The sequence below is a fragment of the Nerophis ophidion genome, linkage group LG22, assembly GCF_033978795.1.
Source record: "Nerophis ophidion isolate RoL-2023_Sa linkage group LG22, RoL_Noph_v1.0, whole genome shotgun sequence".
Taxonomy (NCBI): Eukaryota; Metazoa; Chordata; class Actinopteri; order Syngnathiformes; family Syngnathidae; genus Nerophis; species Nerophis ophidion.
In genome coordinates this window covers 34,436,972-34,462,029 of record NC_084632.1, presented here as the reverse complement: position 1 = coordinate 34,462,029, position 25,058 = coordinate 34,436,972, and the positions used below count along the sequence as shown (strand labels likewise).

The window sequence follows — 25,058 nt, the reverse complement described above, 5'->3', positions numbered from 1 at the left end:
AAGGTCACGGTCATTCAATGTTGGTTTCCGGCCATGTAGAGTGATTTCTCCAGATTATCTAAACCTTTTGACGATATTATAGACCGTAGATGTTGAAATCCCTAAATTTCTTGCAATTGCACTTTGAGAAAACTTGTTCTTAAACTGTTTGACTATTTGCTCACACAGTTGTGGACAAAGGGGTGTACCTCACCCCACCCTTTCTTGTGAAAGACTGAGCATTTTTTGGGAAGCTGTTTTTATACCCAATCAAGGCACCCACCTGTTCCCAATTAGCCTGCACACCTGTGGGATGTTCCAAATAAGTGCTTGATGAGCATTCCTCAACTTTATCAGTATGTATTGCCACCTTTCCCAACTTCTTTGTCACGTGTTGCTGGCATCAAATTCTAAAGTTAATGATTATTTGCAAAAAAAAAAAAAAATGATTATCAGTTTGAACATCAAATATGTTATCTTTGTAACATATTTAACTGAATAGGGGTTGAAAATGTTTTGCAAATCTTTGTATTTCGTTTATATTTACATCTAACACATTTTCCCAACTCATATGGAAACAATGATTATTTGGAAAAAAAAAAAAAAAAGATTATCAGTTTGAACATCAAATATGTTATCTTTGTAACATATTTAACTGAATATGGGTTGAAAATGTTTTGCAAATCATTGTATTTTGTTTATATTTACATCTAACACAATTTCCCAACTCATATGGAAACGGGGTTTGTATGTACAGCACATCCGTGACATTGAATATTTAACAACACCGGAACATAATATGATGTAAGTATACTGACTGAATAGCTCTCTTGCTTCTTGGGGATGTATTGGTCAATATTCTTTTCCCCCCAATCAAATATGAGCTCCTCTTCCTCCTTGTCATTGACCCACATAATTTCTTTTGACATCTCCTGAATGATCTGCTGGAGGTCTTCCAGCTGCTGCAGCCGACCAAAGGACATTTTCTGGAACGGTAAAAGCAAGAAGATCATCACTTTTCTAAAATGTACACTTATGTTGTTAAAATTGCATTCATTTTACCTGTAGACTGTCCCATTCTTGCTCCAAAGCATGAAGATTCCCCTTGTCTCCTTTTTTACCCTAATGAATGATATAACAATTGAGCATTTAAGAAGTGTTTACAAAAACATGTTTTTTTGTTTTTGTTTGTTTTTCTCATAAAATCCAATAAATAACCATTCAAAAAGCGCCATAAATACTCCATTTACATTGTTTTACGTGAACATTAACCAAGTATTAGTGATATTGTTATTACCGTATTTCCTTGAATAGCCGTTGGGGCGCTAATTAATTTAAAACCTCTTCTCACTCCTGTGCTTATTCAAGGCATGCGGTAAAAGTAAGCAGGCGCTAAATTGTTTAAAAACCTCTTCTCACCCCTGCGCTAACCAATGGCATGCAGTAAAAAATTGAGTGTGATATAAAAAAAATGATAAATAATACTTCAGCAGCCGCGGCCCGGTGGTTGGGGACCACTGCTCTACAAACATGTCATCGCACCCACCTTTGCACCATGCTGTTTGCGTGCCGGGCGGACGCATGCATATCGCTGCTTCTCTTACGAGATTGCAATGCATACTTGGTCAATTGCCATACCTTTTACACCGATGGTTGTGATATAAACAACTTTAACACTCTTACTAATATGCGCCACACTCTGTGAACCCACACCAAACACATTTCTGGAGAACATTGGCACTGCAACACATTATAAACGCAACATAAGAACTACCCAGAATTCCAATGCATCCATGACTCTTGGCTATATTATACACGCGCCTCCAACGGAGAAGGAGGGGGGTGGGGGGGTTGGTGCTAGAGGGGTGTATAATATAGCCAAAGAGTCATGGATGCATTGGAATTATGGGTAATTCTTATGTTGCGTTTATAATGTGTTACAGAGCCAATGTTCTCCAGAAATGTGTTTGGTGTGGGTTCACAGAGTGTAGCGCATATTAGTAAGAGTGTTAAAGACAAGTTGTTTTAAATCACAACCATCAGTGTGATCTGTATGGCTGTGGAACAAGACCCCTGGTTTACAAATAGTAAAAGCAAAAAAAAAAAAAAACTCCTCTGTCATTTTGGAAATGATTACAGGGGAAGCGTCACTCGTGACGTCACGACTTTGACCCGGCGGTAAAAGTAAGCATGCGTTAATAAATTTGGGGCGCAAGTTTGACCCGGCAGTAATTTTCAAGGCAGGCGCATATTACATTCAAGGAAATACGGTGTATGTGCTAACACAGACAAACTATTTATAGCGACGACGTGATCACTATTGTATGTCCCTACTGTATGTTTACATCATTAAGTGGTCTGCTGCTTCCTCGCTTCCCTGCTGCCTGTAAGTTTATTGTCGATCATAGATCATGCCGATCACCAGGAAAGTAGATAGCTGAGGATGTAATCTGACAAGTTGGTACACTGTGACAGCCATTTAGGGACCCAGAACTGGCGAAAACGACACGAAAGACGTTTGGTGCCCCACCACACCTCGAGGATATTGAGACATTTTTCATCTAAATAGGAATATATGAACATTCCAGCAGTCCGCATCCTACTGACAGCAGACTTTGTACAGTAAGTGATGTTTTATTATGTTTGTTGGCTCTCAAGAAGTCTGCAGTGATGGGAAAAAAGGCAAACGTGATGCATTTTTTTAATTATTGTGCTGGGTATGCTTAAAATGATCAAAATACGTAAATAATATATATTATAAATATTCTCATAACTACATTGCACATCTACTTACATCATGTATACAAACCCCCAATGTAGGTGTTTGTATGTTTTTTTAAGGGCTCTATAGGCAGAATTGAAAGATTACAGTTGGTACAAAATGCGGCTGCTAGACTTTTGACAAGAACAAGAAAGTTTGATCACATTACGCCTGTACTGGCTCACCTGCACTGGCTTCCTGTGCACTTAAGATGTGACTTTAAGGTTTTACTAATTACGTATAAAATACTACATGGTCTAGCTCCAGCCTATCTTGCCGATTGTATTGTACCATATGTCCCGGCAAGAAATCTGCCTTCAAAAGACTCTGGCTTATTAGTGATTCCTAGAGCCCAAAAAAAAAGTCTGCGGGCTATAGAGCGTTTTCCGTTCGGTCTCCAGTATTTTGGAATGCCCTCCCGGTAACAGTTCGAGATGCTACCTCAGTAGAAGCATTTAAGTCTCACCTTAAAACTCATCTGTATACTCTAGCCTTTAAATAGACCTCCTTTTTAGACCAGTTGATCTGCCGCTTCTTTTCTTTCTCCTATGTCCCCCCCTCCCTTGTGGAGGGGGTCCGGTCCGATGACCATGGATGAAGTACTGGCCGTCCAGAGTCGAGACCCAGGATGGACCGCTCGTCGGGACCCAGGATGGACTGCTCGCCTGTATCGATTGGGGACATCTCTACGCTGCTGATCCGCCTCCGCTTGGGATGGTTTCCTGTGGACGGGACTCTCGCTGCTGTCTTGGATCCGCTTTGAACTGAACTCTCGCGGCTGTGTTGGAGCCACTATGGATTGAACTTTCACAGTATCATGTTAGACCCGCTCGACATTCATTGCTTTCGGTCTCCTAGAGGGGGGGGGGGGGGGGGGGGGGGGTTGCCCACATCTGAGGTCCTCTCCAAGGTTTCTCATAGTCAGCATTGTCACTGGCGTCCCACTGGATGTGAATTCTCCCTGCCCACTGGGTGTGAGTTTTCCTTGCCCTTTTGTGGGTTCTTCCGAGGATGTTGTAGTCGTAATGATTTGTGCAGTCCTTTGAGACATTTGTGATTTGGGGCTATATAAATAAACATTGATTGATTGATTGAATTGAACGGTTCCCACAGGCTCCATTGTGAGCGGACTTTTGATCGCATGTATTTAATAAAAAAAAACATCTATTGTCATGTCTCAAATAATAATTGTGAACAATTGGCACGACTTTGCAAACATTTTTACAAAAATGTGTTATTTTGTGCTTATTTGTTTTTTCAGAATCCAAACTCATTGCAAAATGATTGATCATGTAAAGAATTATGAATGACGCTAAAAGTGATCAATAATCGTGTTGTTGACATTTCCGGTATAGCTCGGTTGGTAGAGTGGCCGTGCCAGCAACTTGAGGGTTGCAGGTTCGATTCCCGCTTCTGCCAGCCAGTCACTGCCGTTGTGTCCTTGGGCAAGACACTTTACCCACCTGCTCCCAGTGCCACCCACACTGGTTTAAATGTAACTTAAATATTGGGTTTCACTATGTAAAGCGCTTTGAGTCACTAGAGAAAAGCGCTATATAAATATAATTCACTTCACTTCACTTCTCATAAGCAAGGTTTCATGTAGTAACAATAATACGATACGATTTTTTTAACCAACCAAGTCATTCCTGGCTCGTTCCACTTCAGGGCTGTTCTGGATGGAGTTGTGAAACCTCTGGTGAAGGATTAAATGCTTCTCTATGCCTAGAGGATCCTCTCCCCAGGAAGAAGTTCCAATCAGATGCTGAGAAAACAAGTCATTTTATGATCATACATGTTTGCGAAACTTAATCGGTTACATTTACAAAACCCTGTGACCAGCCGAACCAAGACATATTTCTATCACTCTCTCTCAGTGACTTACCTTTTGCTGCGTAATCCAGGCCACTGCATCGTGAAAGCTGCGACCCGGTTCTTCCCAGGACCCAGAGCTTCCTTTAGCACTCCTCCTCCTCTGCATGGAGCCAGTCATGGCCAAGTGGACCCCCTTCAACTGGTCGTTACAAACTTCCCAACTGAATAGTCGTCAAAATGGATTGGGATGGAGAAACAGACAACACATGCATCATCTCCCTGGAAAAGTTAAGTATCATCCTTACATCTTACTTAACCTGGAAAAGTTAAGTATCATCCTTACATCTTACTTAATCAAAATCAGAATCCTTAATTGAACTTTGGGACACATGTGGTGGTATACACCTATACGGGGTCAGTAATTTTTGTGTATAAAAACAAACTTGGCATTGTAGGAAAAGATGCCTTTACATGGAAACAAGTGTCGGTATTGTAAAATGTTACATTTAAAAAAAGAAAACAGATATAAAAATATATATATATTTTATGTGGATTTTTGTATACATGATTTTCAATGTTAATCTTTGCATTTGTTTTTTTTGAGGTAACACGCATTTTTTTATTTTCAACGTTATGTTTTGGCCCTAGTTTGTGAATGTGAATGTTGTCTGTCTATCTGTGTTGGCCCTGCGATGAGGTGGCGACTTGTCCAGGGTGTACCCCGCCTTCCGCCCGATTGTAGCTGAGATAGGCGCCAGCGCCCCCCACGACCCCAAAAAAAAGGGAACAAGCGGTAGAAAATGGAAGGATGGATGGATGGATGTTTTTTACAGTTTCCACTTACTGGCACAGTTTTTACATGCCTGGAGAGCAAGAACTTACTTTTTTATATATCGTATATAAGATATAAATATATAATATAATACATCAGTATATATCCTATACCAGGGGTCGGCAACCTTTACCACGCAAAGAGCCATTTTGACCCGTTTCACAAAATAAAGAAGACAATGGGAGCTACAAAACTCTTTTGAAATTTAAAATGAAATATCCATCCATCCATTTTCTACCGCTTATTCCCTTTCGGGGTCACGGGGGGCGCTGGCGCCTATCTCAGCTACAATCGGGCGGAAGGCGGGGTACACCCTGGACAAGTCGCCACCTCATCGCAGGGCCAACACAGATAGACAGACAACATTCACACTCACATTCACACACTAGGGCCAATTTAGTGTTGCCAATCAACCTATCCCCAGGTGCATGTCTTTGGAAGTGGGAGGAAGCCGGAGTACCCGGAGGGAACCCACGCAGTCACGGGGAGAACATGCAAACTCCACACAGAAAGATCCCACAGCATAAAAAGTTTTTTTTTTTTTTTGCTTTGTGCTATGTGTATACCAGGGGTCTTAGACACACGCCGCACCTTGATAAGAAAATGAATGTTAGTGCGGCCTGCGACTTTTTATATGAATGCCGCTTGATGCTTGTCAACCCTCCCAAGTTTTTCGGGAGGATCCCTAATTCTCAAAGCAACTATTCTCGCGGTCATCTGCTGATGGTCACCCAGATAACAAAACTAAGGGCGAGATGTGAAGCCGCTGCTTTTGACACCTTGTACAACATGTACAAACGGCTTGCCAGCCCAGTAACATGTTATATGTGGCTTCCGCAGATACACATACTCGACTGCAAGGCATAGTTGTTCAACAGCCATACAGGTTACGCTGAAGGTTGTGATATAAACAACTTTAACATTCTTACTAATATGCGCCACACTGTGAACCCACACCAAACAAGAATGACAAACACATTTCGGGAGAACATCCTCACGGTAACTCAACATAAACAGAACATAACAAATACCCACAATCCCATGCATCCGTGACTCTTCTTGGCTATATTATACACCCCGCTAGCACCAATTCCCCCCACCCCCCGTGCGTCGGTTGAGGTGGGCGGGGGTGTACAATATAGCCAGGAAGAGTCACATCTATTTTATACCTGCATTGTCCTTTCCATCTTTTCCATCATTTGTAACTGAGCTACTGTGCGGAACAATTTCCCTTGTGGATCAATAAAGTTTGTCTAAGTCTAAGTCTAATTCCACTTCCTTGCACCGGTCGCCTAGGGGTGGGGGTCCCCACATCTGCGGTCCCCTCCAAAGTTTGTCTTTGTCATCCCATTGGGTTGAGTTTTTTTTATTGCCCTGATGTGGGATCTGAGCCGAGGACATCTTGTGCAGCCCTTTGAGACACTCGTGATTTAGGGTTATATAAGTAAACATTGATTGATGGCTTTATTCCTGGTTTTCAGAAGAGTTTCAACTATAGATTATTTAGATGCCAATTGGAACATAATTTTAACGAGGTGTGTACCGTATTTTCCGGACTGTAAGGCGCACTTAAAATCTGGTGTAATGATAAGTATGGCCAGTAGATGGCAGTCAAACATAAGAGATAAGTGTAGTCTGCAGTATGATGGGTCTCAAGTAAACAACACCAACATTTTAAATGTTCCATCAAAAAAAATATGGAAAAATGTTTTTGTACGACTTTGAAGCCGCACCACTTGAAGGATTGTCGGCACATTAAACATACAAGTATTATTATGGTGTGTGTATAAGGTAAGACATATTGTCTGGCATTTTTTTTTCGCAGTATTATGAAAAAGCAACTTTTCTTACATTCTGGTACCTGTTGATCTGTACTTGGGATCTACGTAAATCCTGAAAAATTGCACGCGTCTTATACAGTTTTGCCATTCAATATAACAGCCTGGTATGGGTGACTCAGCATCGGAACAGACTCAATAAGATCTTAAAGTTTAGCAGTAAAATTATTCGACAGTAACAGGAACCACTCTCACACATCTACAACAGAAGAGTCAGATCTGAAAATATGCAATTAGCCACTGACAGGACTCATACACTCCACACTACAGCCCACTTCCCTCAGGTTGCAGGTATAACTCACCTTTATTCAGTACTAAGAGAGCAATGACCACCTAAATCAGACTAAAGAATAGTAATTAATGATGAGCAGTTTAGTTTTTTTGTGGATTAATAGAACATTTGTTGTATTATTAACTCATGTTTTTTTTAGCAATATAGAAATTATTGATATTTTAGCTTCCAACAGATTTTTTGTGTATTTTTGTTCTATATCAGTATCGGATAAAAACCTATAACACTTAAAAAAAAAAAAATAAGAGTGTAAAAAAATCTGAAGATTGGCTTGAGAAACATATAATACAAACAAGATCTCCAAAAATATTGTTGTAGGGGTGTGGCCTGAGGACCTGCAGCGACGCGGAGGGAGCCAGGACCGGCTTCAAGATCAGCGACAGGTGCGTAGATGGCCCAGCTGGGCCTGGTTATCTAATCACCTGTCGCTCTGTTAAAAGGGGTTGGAGATGGAGCAGAAGCGAGATCGAGCCTGAGATACAAAAAGAAAATTGCTGAACTATTTTGGAAAAAATAAAACAGTGGTGTAACCCTGATCCGGGCTGTCATGTCGGTGCTTGGTGGTCCGAAGAACCCGCTGGAGGGCAACCTCCACAATTGTGTTATGTCTGTGTTTTACAGTCAACATTTTCTAAAACCAATACTGGTTTAAGTATCAATACAACTTGTTCTACAATTGCAAAGTTATTTTAACAATACCAAACTTGCTGGCAATTCCATCCATCCATTTTCAATCGCTTGTCCCTTTTGGGGTCGTAGGGGGTGCTTAATTAATATACTTAATTTGTTCGAACATATATGAATATAAACTTGTTTCACAAACAAGAAACTAAATTATAAAGAATAAAAATTAAAGTGTACCTTTTGACAACATTGTCATGTGGCTGTCCCATCTGTCTCAGGTCCATGGCATAGTTCTTCAGATGATCAATAGTGCCTTTGGCCCTCAACATGTAGCGCTCTGCATCAGCTGTAGAATCACCCTGAAATACATGAACACATATTTCATGACAGTATTGGCGAGAAACAATCCCTCTTCATTTATTCTCAATCGTTCATCCAGTTGAGGGTTAAGAATGGGCTCGATCCCCGTGGGATCACAGGACACATAAGCAAAAAAAACCATTCAAACAATTTTTAGTATCCAATTAATTGAATGTATGTCTTTTGGACTGTGAAATACAAACAGAGCATCCCGAGTAAAAAGAGTGGCTGTTGATAGATTAGATTAGATAGTACTTTATTTATTACGTCAGGAAAATTAAAATTGTCAGCACAATCCGTTCAAGATCAGACAAACATTACAGGGAGACAGAACAGGATCGCTGACGGGTCTGCCGGCTTCCAGCGCCCCTTACAAAAAAGATGAGATACAGGTAAACAAGGGGAGGAGGGGGGAGAAAAAAAATAGAAGATTAAAATAAAATAAAAAAATAAATAAAAAACAAAACAAAAAAAATCGGTCTTAGCCTGGGCCCTGGAGAGGGGGTGCAGACTGAGGCCAAGGGAAAAAAACAACTCATAGCCATAGTACACTTCCTCTTACATGTGTGTAAGAGGGAAACATCAAAGAAGACAGAGGACATTAAAGACATTAAAGCAGCAGATACAAGCAGACACTTCTACATACAGCTATGAATTAAAAGTAAGAGAAACATATCCACTGTGGTGGCCTCTGCGGTGTTCCACGCCATCGTCCGCTGGGGTGGAGGGAGCATGGCCGGAGACAGGAGCAGACCCAACAAAGCAACCAAGATAGCCGACTCCACTCTCGGCCAGTGTCCAGTCCGCATGGATGAGCGAGGATACGTCCAAGGTGACTGAGGTGTCCGACACCTGCTCACCCAACCAAGACACCGCCAAGCCTCTCCGTCCCGGCGCTCAGTGCTAGCTCCGCAGCTGTCCCCTCATCCACATCTCCTCCAGTCCCTCCAAACCGGCACCGGTGTGGCAGAGACCCTGCAGCTGGTCTCCATGGCCAAAAGGTTCCCGGGAGGCAGATCCAGAAGTCCACAAAAAAGCACCGCAGAGGTCACGAAAGTGCCACCCCTTGTCACACAGTCCCAAAGGGTCCCGGACCAAAAGGCAAAAAAATATAATAACACATGAAAACAAGAGGGAAACACAAAAGGATGACACAAGAGCACAGAGCTCCTGCCTACAGCAGCCACTACAGCAGCACCATCTTGGAAAAAAATAAAATAAAAAAATAAAAATGTAGTCCTTTAAGAAGAATTGCACTTTTTTTTGGAATTTTGCCTACGGTTCACAATCATTATGAAAGACATGACAACGACTGTATTTATTTATTTATTTTTTTTGTAAATACAAGTCTGCTTACAATGGAGCCAATGGGAGGTCCTCTATTCAGCCCATAAAATCCAAAAAATAACCATCCAAAATCCGCCAACAATACTCTATTTACATTTTGTGACTTAAATATTAACCAAGTATTAGTGATACCGTTGGGACCCAAACTCTGGAACCATCTCCCTCTCTATGTGAGACATGCCCCTTCTTTGCCTACTTTTAAGACCCTTCTTATAACCCATTTTTATTCACTGGCTTTTAACCCAGCATGAGACTTTAAACTGTTTTTTAACTTTTTTAACTGTTTTTAACTTGTTTAACTGCTTTTTATCCAACAAATTGTTCTTAGGGTAATTGTTATTTACTTTTTCAATGTGTATTTTACTTCTGTTTTAAATGTTATTTTTTTGTCTGTCCTTTGCCTCTATTTTCTTTGTGGTGTACAGCCCTTTTTTCTTCAACTGTGGTGGTTTTTGAAGGGCTTTATAAATAAAGTTGGTATGGTATGGTACGCTATACCGTTATTAAAAGTGTCAACGCAGATTAACCATTTATAGCGGCGCTGTGAACACGAGCTTGTGTAAAAAAATATTGTCAAAATCGACTCGTTAGTTGCTTCCTTGCCTCGTTGCTTGTGGAAGTTTATTTTGGATCATAAACCATACCTCTCACCTGGATAGTAGAAGGATGAGGACATAGTCCGACAAGTTGGTACACTTTGACAGCCAATTTAGGCCCGGTGTCAAGGCAAATTTGTGCGCAGTCCACAGGTGCGCCGGGTAATTTTTTGGCAGGGCGGCGTCAATGTCAAACCAACATGTGTGTAGCGAGAGAGAGACCGTTTACTATTTTTAAAAGCTTAACTCACCAAAATTAAAACTACTGATCTTATTTGTTTCCTCCTGCCTTTTCTCCATATTTAATAGCCTAAGACGTTATATATCACACTAACTTTGGTACGATACGGTTTTTCTTCTAGCTAACAATATGAGCAAATCCACGGGGGCAATTATTTGGCAACCCGTCCCATACACACTGTATACAATATGGTGGGCATATATTTCGCCCCTTAAGTCGCTAAATATATGAAACGATACACGTTGGGAACTTATTTCGCAGCGAGCACTTGTTTCGCTTGACACCGGAAAGAAAAGACGTTTGGTGCAACTCTCCTTTTCTCCACGAAGATTAAGAGTCATTATCTATTTAAACGGGACCATAACAAGATTATTTCAGTCTGCATCCTAATGACAGAAGACATTGTACAGTAAGTTATGCTTTATTATGTTCATTGGCTCTCTTGAAGTCTGCATTGAGTAGTAATCAATGATGTTGTGATGTGTTTTTGAAATTAATGCCTGAGCAAAATACGTATATATCAAATGTTATTATACATTACATATATATTTACAGCATGTTTATAAAACTTTAATGGAGTTTTTTGAATGTTTTCAAGGGCTTTATAGGCAGAATAGAGCGACGACCATAGGCTACATTGTAAACAGACTTTTGATCACATTTATTTACTATTTAGAGTTCATTAAAAAGAAAACTAATGTCTTCTTGTCTTACATAAAGACCGTGAGCGATGGGCGAAATTCCCCTAAGTGAAGCTCCCCTTTAATATTAGAACTTACACTCTCCTGGCTATAGGCCAAACGTACGTGCTAATCACTTGCTGCGCTGCCCTTTGTTAACTCTTGGAAGTACGTCATGCCTTCAAAGGACTATTGACCTTTCTATTGGTTTACCTTGATTTGTCTTCATATTATATCCATTGGATATTAAAGTAACACCAATTCAATACCAAAAAACATTGCAAAAAAGTTTTATGTGTGAATTCACTATGTCAAGGGGACAAATAAATAGACTGTTTAAAGGTACAATATATATATATATATATATATATATATATATATATATATATATATATATATATTTATATATATATATATATATATGTTCCCTCAATCATCAGGAGAAAAAATCTCCTGATGATTGAGGGAACCCCTCATGAAACAGTTCTGTAGAGATGAAGTAGTCTTGTGATTTTTCCCACACCTACATATTGCGCTCTACCACGGTATCGAGCACTATTCTCTGGATAATCCAATCAAGACATATATATATATATATATATATATATATATATATATATATATATATATATATATATATATATACCGTATTTTTCGGACTATAAGTCGCAGTTTTTTTCATAGTTTGGCCAGGGGTGTGACTTATACTTAGGAGCGACTTATGTGTGAAATTATTAACACATTCCTGTAAAATACCAAATAATATTATTCAGCTCATTCACCTAAGAGACTAGACCAGGGGTCGGGAACCTTTTTGGCTGAGAGAGCCATGAAAGCCAAATATTTCAAAATGTATTTTTGTGAGAGCCATATAATGTTTTTTAAAACTGAATACACTAAATGCGTGCATTTTTAAGTAAGACCAACATTTTTAGAGTATAATAAGTCTCTCATCCTTTTTAATAACATTGTTATTCTAAAGCTAACCAATAATAAATAAAATGTCATATCTGTTGATCATGTTTTTGTTTGGCCATGTGCTGTTTGTCCTTTGGACTCTTTAAGTTCCTGTTTTTTTCCACTCCCTTGTCTGGTTTCCTTGGCTACTCATTTTGTCCACCTGTCTCTGGTGGACAAAGCGCCCGCTCACTGCCTCTTCCCCGAGCACTAATCAGAGGCAGTATTTAAGCTCGTCTTTGCCAGTCAGTCGCCCTGTGCTGACTTGGTTTCATGCCTTGCCATAGTTTCGTGCTTCATGCCATGCAAAGTATGTTTTGTTTGACTGTTTATGCGTTAGCTTTGTTCTTTAGCCCAAGTTGTGCCTCCGCTGTGAGCAATTTTTGTTTGTATATTTTTTTAGTTAAAATTAAATCATGTTTTTAACTAAAGGCCATGTCCCGAGTAGTCCGTCTGCCTTCCTGGGAGAACGACCCCGCAGCAAGCTGCAACCCACCCCCACCCCCCCTATCGTGACATAAAATACTTCTTACCATTAATGCGACTTCTTGAACAGGTGCGGTAGAAAAACGGATGGATGGATATAAATGCATGAGAATGTTTTATGTTTTGCACGTTATTTTTAGCACTGTGATTACCAGCGAAATTATTCATAATTATCGCGTTAAGCAACGTCAACTAAGATTTATCTGAGAGCCAGATGCAGTCATTAAAAGAACCACATCTGGCTCTAGAGCCATAGGTTCCTACCCCTGGACTAGACGTATACGATTTCATGGGATTTATCGATGAGGAGCGACAGATTGTTTGGTAACTACAGCATGTTCTATATGTTATAATTATTTGAATGACCCTTCCCATAATATGTTACATTAACATAGCAGGCACCTTCTCAGTTGGTTATTTATGCCTCATATAACGTACACTTATCCAGCCTGTTGTTCACTATTCTTTATTTATTTTAAATTGCCTTTCAAATGTCTATTCTTGGGCTTCACGGTGGCAGAGGGGTTAATGCGTCTGCCTCACAATACGAAGGTCCTGAGTAGTCCTGGGTTCAATCCCGGGCTCGGGATCTTTCTGTGTGGAGTTTGCATGTCCTCCCCGTGACTGCGTGGGTTCCCTCCGGGTACTCCGGCTTCCTCCCACTTCCAAAGACATGCACCTGGGGATAGGTTGATTGGCAACACTAAATTGGCCCTACTGTGTGTATGTGAGTGTGAATGTTGTCTGTCTATCTGTGTTGGCCCTGCGATGAGGTGGCGACTTGTCCAGGGTGTACCCCGCCTTCCGCCCGATTGTAGCTGAGATAGGCACTCGCGACCCCAAAAGGGAATAAGCGGTAGAAAATGGATGGATGGATATACACACACGCGCACACACATATATACTACACAAAATCAATTTTATTAATTTGTTGTAGTATTAAACTACACCACTTGGTGCCACTGTTTCTTCACATAATATACCAGACGACGTCATGTCCTTTTCAGCCTGACTAGTATTACAAACTGCCGCTGCCAGACCTTACTCACATTACAGCAACCATTTCTTTTTGTGACAATAGCCTTTTTTGTAACAAAAAACGCTCTGAACACTACTCTTTTGTGTACTGCTTGAGAAGAGAGTCAAAGAGGGACAAGAATCAATATTGACTCACGGACTGTAGAGCAAATTCAGCTCTCCTTAAGTCCTCCTGGCACTGGGCTTGAAGGGACGCTGCTCTTTGGTGGATATCATTGACGCCACTGTGGAGAGCAGAACAAAATGCAGATACATTGATCATTGAAGGAATGAATAATACCCTGATACTATATTAATAAACATGAACATTTTAATTAGAACCAACAGAGTGGCTGTATCAAAACTATTTTTACAAATATAAAACTGCTCACTCATGATATTCCCTGAATTAATGTAATAATAATGCGTTGTTGCACAGCAGAACCCTGCAAAAGACACCCACATTCTGGATAGTGACAGTTTTAATACAACTACAGTATTTCACTAGCTCTCAATATATTACAAAAGTAGTCATAATATTCTGGCAGGTCAATGTGTTTTAATTACTAGGATACATAGAAGTGTACTGCAACAGATCTGTCTTCTGGTATCTCATTAATATAACACTAGAGGGTTTGCTTAAACGATGTATTCAAAATTAATTGGCTATAATATCACATACCGTATATTCCGGACTATAAAGCGCACCTAACTCTTTTTTTTTTCCTCAAAACTCGACAGTGCGCGTTATGTAAGGAATAAGTTTGGTTAAGCTTACCGACCTCCAAGCTATTTTATTTGGTACATGGTGTAATCATAAGTGTAGTAGATGGTAGTCACACATAAGAGATAGGTGTAGACTGCAATATGATGGCAACACGACTCAAGTAAACAACACCAACATTCCATTGAAAATATACAACACCATGGCGCTCAAAAATCTATCAAAATGTTTTCGTACAACTTTGGTAAGCTATGAAGCCACACCACTTCAAGGATTGTCGGCGCATTAAACATACGAGTATTATTATGGTGTGTGTATACGGTAAAACATATTATCTGGCATTTTGTTTTGCAATTTTATGCAAAAACAACTTTTCTCACCTTTTGGTACCTGCTGATCTGTATTTGGGATCTGTATAAGTCCTAAAGTTTCTATCTTCTTGTTATTGGACATTAATCTTCCGCTGTTGCCATTTCTAATATAAAGTAGTGTAAAGATCTTATTTATAGCTGTTGGTAAACTTGCCATGAAAGCGCTAAAACATACCGGTATAGTGAGTTTACATTATTCACCCAAGGTACTTTAGTTATTAGAGTTTCGGTCGGACGGTTTTTCACGGATGAGGAGATGGTGCTCCGTTGTTGATTTAGGTAAAGTCTGAATGTCATTAAATCAGTTAGCTCCATCTTTTGACACTTCTTCCACTCCCATCCTTGCACGCCACACCGTTACAACAAAGATGACGGAGAAAAGACGCTGCCGAAGGTGAGCCGTGAAAATAAGACCGCCTACAAAACGGCGCATCCTGAAGCGACTGTCAGAAAGCGGCTTGAAGATGATCTGTAAAACATAATCTATGCAACATTTTGACCAAAGAACCACCATTACATGTTATGTAAACCGCAAAGAAGTGTTTTCCATTTGGAATGAATGTACGCAACATCTGAAGAGCATGGAAAAAAGCATTTCACGGTGGTGTAGTCTGCATGTGACAAATAAACTTTGAACCTTGAACCTTGAGAAATAATATGACTCCTTTAACCTTCCTCTTGTGTTAGCTTTCTGTTACCATCTCTTATGTTAACGGGTCGGTTTTGACCCATTTCTTAAATCAGCTGTAAAATACACTAAAAACAATTATCTATCATCCAATTTGTTTCTCATCTCTTGGTTACCTTGTTAGGTTTCCTTATCAATGAAAATATTGGTTTTAATATTTTTGGTGTGGGCCATTGGGCCTTTTTTTTTGTCAGTATACCCCTCGATTTCAATTGAAAAAAATGGTAAAACGAACCTCAAGAGAATCGTATAAATAAAAAAAAGGTTGTTGTGTTACCTGACCATTACTGAGGGGTATTAGAACACATCTCTTAAATAAATTTGTTTTATTTATTTTTTCATTTTAATAATTTTAACATAGTAGCAAATCTATACTGAATTGACCTCAAATGTCTGGACATTTTAGTTTTTAAATGCATAAAAGAACCACGTAAATTTTGTTTGTTTTTGTACTGGATAACAAGGTAAAATGAGGATCCACTAAAGCTCACATGATTGGGAGAGGAGCTGGCCGTCAGTGTGTTCAGTTTTGGCTCTACTTAGTGCTTTATAGTCTTATTTTTTATAACTGGGTCGAAACCGACCCTAACAACACCAATGTCATAATTTCAACCAGAGCATTTTATAATTTAGTGAAACAAAAAAAAACACGTTTTATTTTGTTGAAATAGAGGTTCCTGACAAAGTCAAAAAGCCTTGATGCATAAAAATAAATTTATGTGGTTCTTTTATGCATTTAAAAACTAAAACGGGTCGGTGCCGACCCTAACACAAGACGAAGGTTAATGCGCCCTACAATCCCGTGCGCCAAATATATGAAAAAAGATAAAAAATAAACCATTCCTCGGCAGTGCGCCTTATAATCCAGTGCGCCCTGTGGTCTGAAAAATACGGTAATTATATGTTAAATGTTCATCAATATGGATTGTCCATTTTTAAATAAACTCAATGTATTTTTTTCTGCATCTGCAAGACTTACATGAATGAACTTGGCATCAAAGTAAAGGGGGATGATAATTCTTACTGTAACTATTACAATGTAGATGTATATACTACTGTGTAAGTATAAATGCAGCTTTTTCAAAGGGTATAAGGGGTTGAAGAATGATACTTGACAGTTTAACTAAGTGTTAGTTATCAAGGTAGGCCAGGTTTGTTGCATTACTATTTGGTTTTTATGAAATTATTCATAAAATATGCACATTGGTTTGAGAATGTACATATGGTTTCTACTCTAGCCTGTGGTTTGAATTGCCTCCTCTGGTTTTGATTGATTGATTGATTGATTGATTGATTGATTGATTGATTGATTGATTGATTGATTGATTGATTGATGAAACTTTTATTTGTAGATTGCACAGTACAGTACATTTTCCGTACAATTGACCACTAAATGGTAACACCCGAATAAGTTTTTCAACTTGTTTAAGTCGGGGTCCATGTTTATCAATTCATGGTTTCCCACAATACCCCGAAAATGTAACTTTTGGCGATATACTTTTGGTTTTGGTGACTTGTGTTTGTTGACATTAAGCATGAAAGCAACCGCCCTTCAGTGCTGAGGTTAATAATCATGTTAGTACTAAAACGTACGTCTAATACTTTAATATTTAGAGCCTGTGGCAAAGCGGCAAAAAATAAATCCTGCCTAATAAACTCGATATATAGTCCCTGTTAGAGTTGTTGATACAAAATCAATAGTCTCTAACACTCTAACCACTAGGCCACTCAATTTGCAGATTTACATGGGGAAGATAAGGGACAAGGGGTAGAAAATGGATGGATGGGTGGATGGGTGGATGGAAGAATGGATGGATGGATGGATATGGTTTGAATCCAAATTGTACTTTCAATATGGGATTCCTTTGGAGCTGTGTGTATCTGAAAGTACTTCCATCCATCCATCCATTTTCTACCGCTTATTCCCTTTCGGGGTCACAGGGGGCGCTGGCGCCTATCTCAGCTACAATCGGGCGGAAGGCAGGGTACACCCTGGACAAGTCGCCACCTCATCGCAGGGCCAACACAGATAGACAGACAACATTCACACCAATTTAGTGTTGCCAATCAACCTATCCCCAGGTGCATGTCTTTGGAGGTGGGAGGAAGCCGGAGTACCCGGAGGGAACCCACGCATTCACGGGGAGAACATGAAAACTCCACACAGAAAGATCCCAAGCCTGGATTTGAACCCAGGACTGCAGGAACTTCGTATTGTGAGGCAGACGCACTAACCCCTCTGCCACCGTGAAGCCCCTCTGAAAGTATTTAACTTTTGTAAAATTCACTCTGTGCCCTATTTTTGTGCCCCTGTGTGCATTATCCTTTGTGTGAAACAATTTCCCTTGTGGATCAATACAGTTTGTCTCAGTCCATGTCTACGTCTAAGTCTATCTTATACCTGTTTACATGTCCATAGAATTAGATACAAACCTGAAAGGTTACATGTGTTCCGGTTAAAGGGGACCTATTATGCAAAAAAAACTTTTCCTACCTATTGGTACATGTTTTGGTGTATTTTGTGGGGCGGTATAGCTCGGTTGGTAGAGTGGCTGTGCCAGCAACTTGAGGGTTGCAGGTTCGATTCCCGCTTCCGCCATCCTAGTCACTGCCGTTGTGTCCTTGGGCAAGACACTTTACCCACCTGCTTCCAGTGCCACCCACACTGGTTTGAATGTAACTTAGATATTGGGTTTCACTATGTTAAGCGCTTTGAGTCACTTGAGAAAAAGCGCTATATAAACTATTTTAAATTTGCATGAGTTCCAAAAATTAGAAATCAAACAATCTTGGCGTGGCGCAGTGGAAGAGTGGCCGTGCGCAACCCGAGGGTCCCTGGTTCAAATCCCACCTAGTACCAACCTCGTCACGTCCGTTGTGTCCTGAGCAAGACACTTCACCCTTACTCCTGATGGGTGCTGGTTGGCGTCTTGCATGGCAGCTCCCTCCATCAGTGTGTGAATGTGTGTGTGAATGGGTAAATGTGGAAGTAGTGTCAAAGCGCTTTGAGTACCTTGAAGGTAGAAAAGCGCTATACAAGTACAACCCATTTATTTTATTTATTTATTTATCTTTTATACTTCCTCCAAACCAGCCGTTCGGAATTTACCCAATGTGTAAAATGTTTTCAATTGCTGACATATATCTCCATATATGGAAAAGTTTTACTCGAAGAGCTTTGCATGAATCCGCCATTACAGTTTGACGCTGCCGTCGATAAGTTCCTTCATTTTCTCTGTTGCGGGGCAGACTGGCTCGTACATGCACATGCATGTACGAGCATGTGCATTGTTATCATTTCTAATACAAAGTTATTCTGTAATTAATCTATATCTGTCAGTAGACTTGGAAGCGCTAACAATTACAACATGGATGACGGGCAGAAGACGCAGTCAAAGTGGAGGCATGTAAATAAGACCGCCCCTAAAACCCGCATCCTGAATAGACAGTAAGGAAGCAACTCGAAGATGGTCTGTAAAACAGGGGCGCTCACACTTTTTCTGCAGGCGAGCTACTTTTCAATTGACCAAGTCGAGGAGATCTACCTCATTCCTATTTATAATTTATATTTATTTATTTATGAAAGAGACATTTTTGTTAACAAGTTAATGGTGTTTAATGATAATACAAGCATGTTTAACACACATAGATTCCTTTCTTTCATGAAGACAAGAATATAAGTTGGTGTATTTGATTCTGATGACTTGCATTGATTGGAATTAGACAGTGGTGCTGATAACGTCCGCATTTTCGAATGGAGGAGAAAAAAAAGTCCTCCTTTCTGTCCAATACCACATGAAAGTGGTTGGATTTGGCATCTCATTTGTCCAACTTGCATACTCGTTTTTAAACACTTTGTTATGAGAGTAGCATATGTGTGTGGCCCTTTAATGTCTGGCAGCAGGTGAGTGACGTCAGTGACTGTGCGGGTGGGCAAGCAAGTGAGAAAGCGGTCGCTGAGGGCGGGGGAGAAATACATTGGCATCAAACTCCGTAGCTTGCTAGCTTGTGCATGCTAGCTTTCTGAGACTCTTATTTTGTTAGCACAGGCAGGATGAAACAGGTCTTTTATGGTGAAGACAGGAACTGTGCTGTCGGTCTTTAGAGTTTTGACAGTAGGTACGGAGTCTCTAGAAATAAAATGTGTTTCTCTGCGTCCGCCCTGTTTGTGATTTTTTTCTTAAATATGAGCTCGCAGCAGCCAGCGTCATCTCACAAGATCCTCGGGTGCCGAGAATGTCAAACAACTGACGAAAGTGAAGTCTTGGTATGATTGATGATTGCTCATTTTTATGTATATTTTTTAATGCCTGGCTTGAGATCGACTGACACACCCTCCGAGATCGACCAGTCGATTGCGATCGACGTAATGGGCACCCCTGCTGTAAAACATAATCTATGCAAAGTTTTGACCAAAGAACCGCCATTCCATTCAATTTTTCCACAGCATTTAACACCCGGTGGCCCATTATAGATGGCTAAAAGTAAATCTTATTCAAACATACCTCAGTCCGCCTTTAATGGCACCTGCCGTTCCTCCTGGGTCTAACGGCAGTCCTCCGACTGAAGACTTGGAAAAGGTGTTGTATCTCTCCATGGAGTTGTATCCATTACCACCTCCGTGCACAAACTCTCTCCGGGAGTAGCGGATGGACCCCCCGGCGGTCAGGTCGCTTCTTCGATTCAGTGTGTTCTGGGAATCGTACTGACTCATTCTGGTGAGCCGGTCGAGGCCTTGGGACGATAGAGTGGGAAACGACAGGACTTGAAGCCATGCAGGTCACTTCCTTTGCTGCCAGCTGTCAGCTCAGGTTCCCAGGAGCAGACTGCACCCAAGCTCCGGCAGGCTTGTTTTTTTTTGGAGCCGGCGGTAACCACACCTTCTAGTCAACCTGCACAGTCAAACAAAAAAAAATATCTCCCTTTCCCTTGAGAGCCACTCCTAAGCCTGCTGGGGGCAGAAATGTTTTTATTTTTATCTTTTTTTAACAGCCAAATGGATTTTGTTGTGAAACAATAGAAAATACGTACTTGTATAGCAGGGGCGTCACTAGACCTAATACTGTACTGGGGCACACCTGGGGCACAAATAATTCATGCGAGCGTGCACAGCGGAAGGAAAAACATTTTTGGCACTTATTTATCATAAAAAATACATAAAATGTGCTTTAAACTATGAAATCATATCAGATTATGTTGTATGGATCTTTGATTAACCACCTGAAATGAACTAATGCCTACTTGTGCACTTTTTTGCTCCACACTTCTAAACTGCTACTGGTAAAAGCAAAAAAGGAAGAGCAATGAATCTTTTTGAAATATTTATTGCAGTAATCATCTGCAAATTTAACATCTACAAAAGTAAAACAAAAAATAAAGCACCCCTACATCTCTGGGTTCTTTTATATTATTTAATTTCCATTTATGGCAATCTGGCTAATCCTATTTCAGATACACAAAACTATAAAATATACACAAAACAATAATAATAATAGTGAGTATTTTAGCAAAAGGCAAACTGACTAACAAGTTGGAGGAGGACTCAGGACAGACATGGAAATATTTTTTTTTAAATCTAAATGGGGCAACAAAACCCGATATTTTCAGCCATCTTTCTGAAAACAAATACAGGAATGTTACTATTTTTTCTGAAAACAAAACCAGATGCTTTAGCTGTAGCCATTTTTCTGGTGACAAAACAAGATTATTTTAGTCAAAGTCACACCGATTAACAAGACAAGTCTACTGTGCTATTTTTCTGTCAAATAAACTTGAATGATTAAAAAATTTGGGCTCACGACTTGGTGATATGGAAAAATGTTTTTCTTCCTGAAGATAAACCATTTGAGAAGCACTCAACTCACACATGCTTACTCCAAATCATCATTGATGCAGAAGCAGCAGACAATAACCAACATTATGTTTCATGTTCATTGGAAATTCCCTTGACCGCTCGTACAGCAAATGAATATGTTTGTCTTGATACAAGGAAGAACGTTAGCTAACTTAGCATCAACTTAAGACAATGATGTTGCCTAGCTAGCTAGGACTTCACTTACATCTCTCATTCCTGCTTCTTCTTCTCTGTTGCGGGCGAATAACTTTCTCATATCCATCTAGGAGTTACAGTTTGAGTCAAATCAAAATCAAAATAATATAATTAACGCCTCCCGAGGGAGGTTTTTAGGGCACGTCCAACCGGTAGGAGGCCACGGGGAAGACCCAGGACACGTTGGGAAGACTATGTCTCCCGGCTGGCCTGGGAACGCCTCGGGATCCCCCGGGAAGAGCTAGACGGAGTGGCTGGGGAGAGGGATGTCTAGGCTTCCCTGCTTAGGCTGTTGCCCCCGCGACCCGACCTCGGATAAGCGGAAGAAGATGGATGTATGGATGGATAGATGGATCTGTATATGCATGCTTTGGAGCCCATGCATCCAAAGAAAATAATGTTTGCCTTGGTGACCTAAAATATGATCCCTCCTTTAAGACAACACTTGCCTTGACCTAAAAAAAGCAAAAATTCGAAAACTGACATTTCAAATATTTCAGGGAACAGATGCCTGAACGCAATGTTACACAAGCAGTCGCGCCGCACAGCAATTTTCAGCATAACTCAGCAACACTAAGATGATTGAAAACTTTCTCCTGACACACACATGCACACACACACACACACACACTTACGTGCACAGACACGCTTTCACACACCTGCAGGACTTGCTGGTTGTCTGAGAAGTGGCATGATTATTTCTGTCAGACTGTGAAAAGGAAAACAATTAAACATGTCCTTTCTAATCATGTCAAAAGACAAGAAATGAGTGGCAATTACATGCAATAATCAGTCGGGATCATTACACTACAACCAGTACTACATTTTCACAGCATGAAAATAAACTACATTCTTTTTTGCAGGGCTGATATATATCAATCAATCAATCAATGTTCACTTATATAGCCCTAAATCACTAGTGTCTCAAAGGGCTGCACAAACCACTACAACATCCTCGGTAGGCCCATATAAGGGCAGGGAAAACTCACACCCAGTGGGACATCGGTGACAATAATGACCCAGTGGGATGTCGGTGACAATGATGACTATGAGAACCTTGGAGAGGAGGAAAGCAATGGATGTCGAGCGGGTCTAACATGATACTGTGAAAGTTCAATCCATAATGTCACGAGAGTCCAGTCCAAAGCGGATCCAACACAGCAGCGAGAGTCCCGTTCACAGCGGAGCCAGCAGGAAACCATCCGAAGCGGAGGCGGATCGGCAGCGCAGAGATGTCCCCAGCCGATACACAGGCAAGCAGTACATGGCCACCGGATCGGACCGGACCCCCTCCACAAGGGAGAGTGGGACATTGAAGAAAAAGAAAAGAAACGGCAGATCAACTGGTCTAAAAAGGGAATCTATTTAAAGGCTCGAGTATACAAATGAGTTTTAAGGTGAGACTTAAATGCTTCTACTGAGGTAGCATCTCGAACTGTTACCGGGAGGGCATTCCAGAGTACTGGAGCCCGAACGGAAAACGCTCTATAGCCCGCAGACTTTTTTTGGGCTCTAGGAATCACTAATAAGCCGGAGTCTTTTGAACGCAGATTTCTTGCCGGGACATATGGTACAATACAATCGGCAAGATAGGATGGAGCTAGACCGTGTAGTATTTTATACGTAAGTAGTAAAACCTTAAAGTCACATCTTAAGTGCACAGGAAGCCAGTGCAGGTGAGCCAGTACAGGCGTAATATGATCAAACTTTCTTGTTCTTGTCAAAAGTCTAGCAGCCGCATTTTGTACCAACTGTAATCTTTTAATGCTAGACATGGGGAGACCCGAAAATATTACGTTACAGTATGTACCCAAATGTTTTACTACCACTATATTTCTAGTTAGTACTAAAATATTTTGATATTTGGTGGTCACATATGACCACCAAATGATGTGTATGTTGTTTTATCAGTCAATGTTTTGCATACTGTATTAAGGGGACCTTTATGGCTACACTTTTGCTTTCCTTTGCTATTGTTGAAAACACGACGGCGCGGTGGGAAAAGTGGTTGTGGCACCAGCTTTAGGGTTTCAGGTTCGTGGTAGGCGGCGAGGCAGTGGGCGCACATTGCTTCCATCAGAGGCAGCCGTGGCTATAAAAGTAGCTTACCACCGTCCATGTGGACACTGCAAAACCTGAAATCTGAGATTAAATATCAAAAATAAAGGTGATATTTGCTTATTTTCTGTCTGAAAAGATAATTCTTCACACTAAGCAGATTTTATGTTAGAGTGTTTTACTTGTTTAAAGTGTTTTGGTCCTAAATGATCTCAGTAAGATATTACTGCTTGTTGCTGAGATTGTATTACCTATATTGAGTAAAACATACTTGAAACTAGAATATCAAGTGTTGCAAAGCTGTGTGAGTCATCAACACTCACAAGTATAAAAGTACTTTTTTAAAGTAATGCTTTCTTATTTCAAGCATGAAAACTTTGACGCAATAGTGTCTCATAATTAAAACGGATGGACTTTGTTGTTTTATTTCCAATGAAACAAGACAAAATACGTACTCATAAAGTATTAAAGTTGGCACAGTACAGTAAATATTCAAACATTTAACATGCTGATTCCGCTGGAGAGACCTGTGTCTGCTAGCTTGAGCGCCCCCACTTCACCCAGTGTGGCGAGTCAGAGTACTGCTGAGGCATTGAACTACAAGTTGACAATATATCGCCCCCTATTTTGAGGCACAGGTACTTGCTGCCTCATGTTTTTCCTTTTCCCACGTGGCAACAAGCATGCGCCCCCTCACGCACACGCCCAATACACACTGTGTGTAGCCGTGGAGGGACCGCCTGTGTGAAGTGAAGTGAATTATATTTATATAGAGCTTTTCTCTGGTGACTCAAAGCCCTTTTACATAGTGAAACCCAATATATAAGTTACATTTAAACCAGTGTGGGTGGCACTGGGTAAATTGTCTTGCCCAAGGAAACAACGGCAGTCACTAGGATGGCGGAAGTGGGGATCGAATCTGGAACCCTCAAGTTGCTTGCACGGCCGAGCTATACCGCTGACTCACTTCTCGTCTGCTGCATTGTTTTGATCAGGAAACATGGAATTTCCACGGTTTTGACCATGAAAATGATCAAAATATACAGGAACCACACCAAAATCACATAGAAAGCATAAACCAAAAGAGAAATATTAAAACGTATTTTATTTCATTACTACATCTCAGGGTTAAGCCACCTGGTGGCAGGTGAGGCACTGCCTCACTTGCCTCCCCTGACAGCACGTCACTGCTATTGGCAAATAATTTTGCTTCGTTCAAATAAAATACCCCTCTTTTTTTTTATTTTCTTGTTTTTGAACACTGACTCTTTGCAGTGGAGTGAATAAATGATGGGTTCTCACTTCATTGTAATGCACTTTGACTGCCGAGAAAAAGGCTTTAT

The 25,058-nt window shown here is 40.5% G+C and overlaps 1 protein-coding gene and 1 long non-coding RNA gene across 3 annotated transcripts in view; one reads left to right on the top strand and one right to left on the bottom strand.

Moving 5' to 3' along the window:
• The window catches only part of LOC133540809 (desmoplakin-A-like), a 67,476-nt gene extending 47,016 nt beyond the window's left edge, over nt 1-20,460 (bottom strand). For both annotated transcript variants that reach the window (XM_061883759.1, XM_061883760.1), the window contains exons 1-7: nt 20,114-20,460; nt 13,983-14,070; nt 8,379-8,500; nt 4,626-4,776; nt 4,380-4,505; nt 1,042-1,101; nt 798-965 (exon numbers count right to left, since the gene is read on the bottom strand). In XM_061883759.1, the coding sequence (XP_061739743.1) occupies nt 798-965; nt 1,042-1,101; nt 4,380-4,505; nt 4,626-4,776; nt 8,379-8,500; nt 13,983-14,070; nt 20,114-20,322 (924 nt within the window). In that variant the 5' untranslated portion in view covers nt 20,323-20,460. The remainder of the gene's footprint in view (nt 1-797; nt 966-1,041; nt 1,102-4,379; nt 4,506-4,625; nt 4,777-8,378; nt 8,501-13,982; nt 14,071-20,113) is intronic.
• Nucleotides 1-25,058, top strand: part of LOC133540816 (uncharacterized) — a 322,729-nt gene that overhangs the window by 187,908 nt on the left and 109,763 nt on the right. The window lies entirely within an intron of this gene.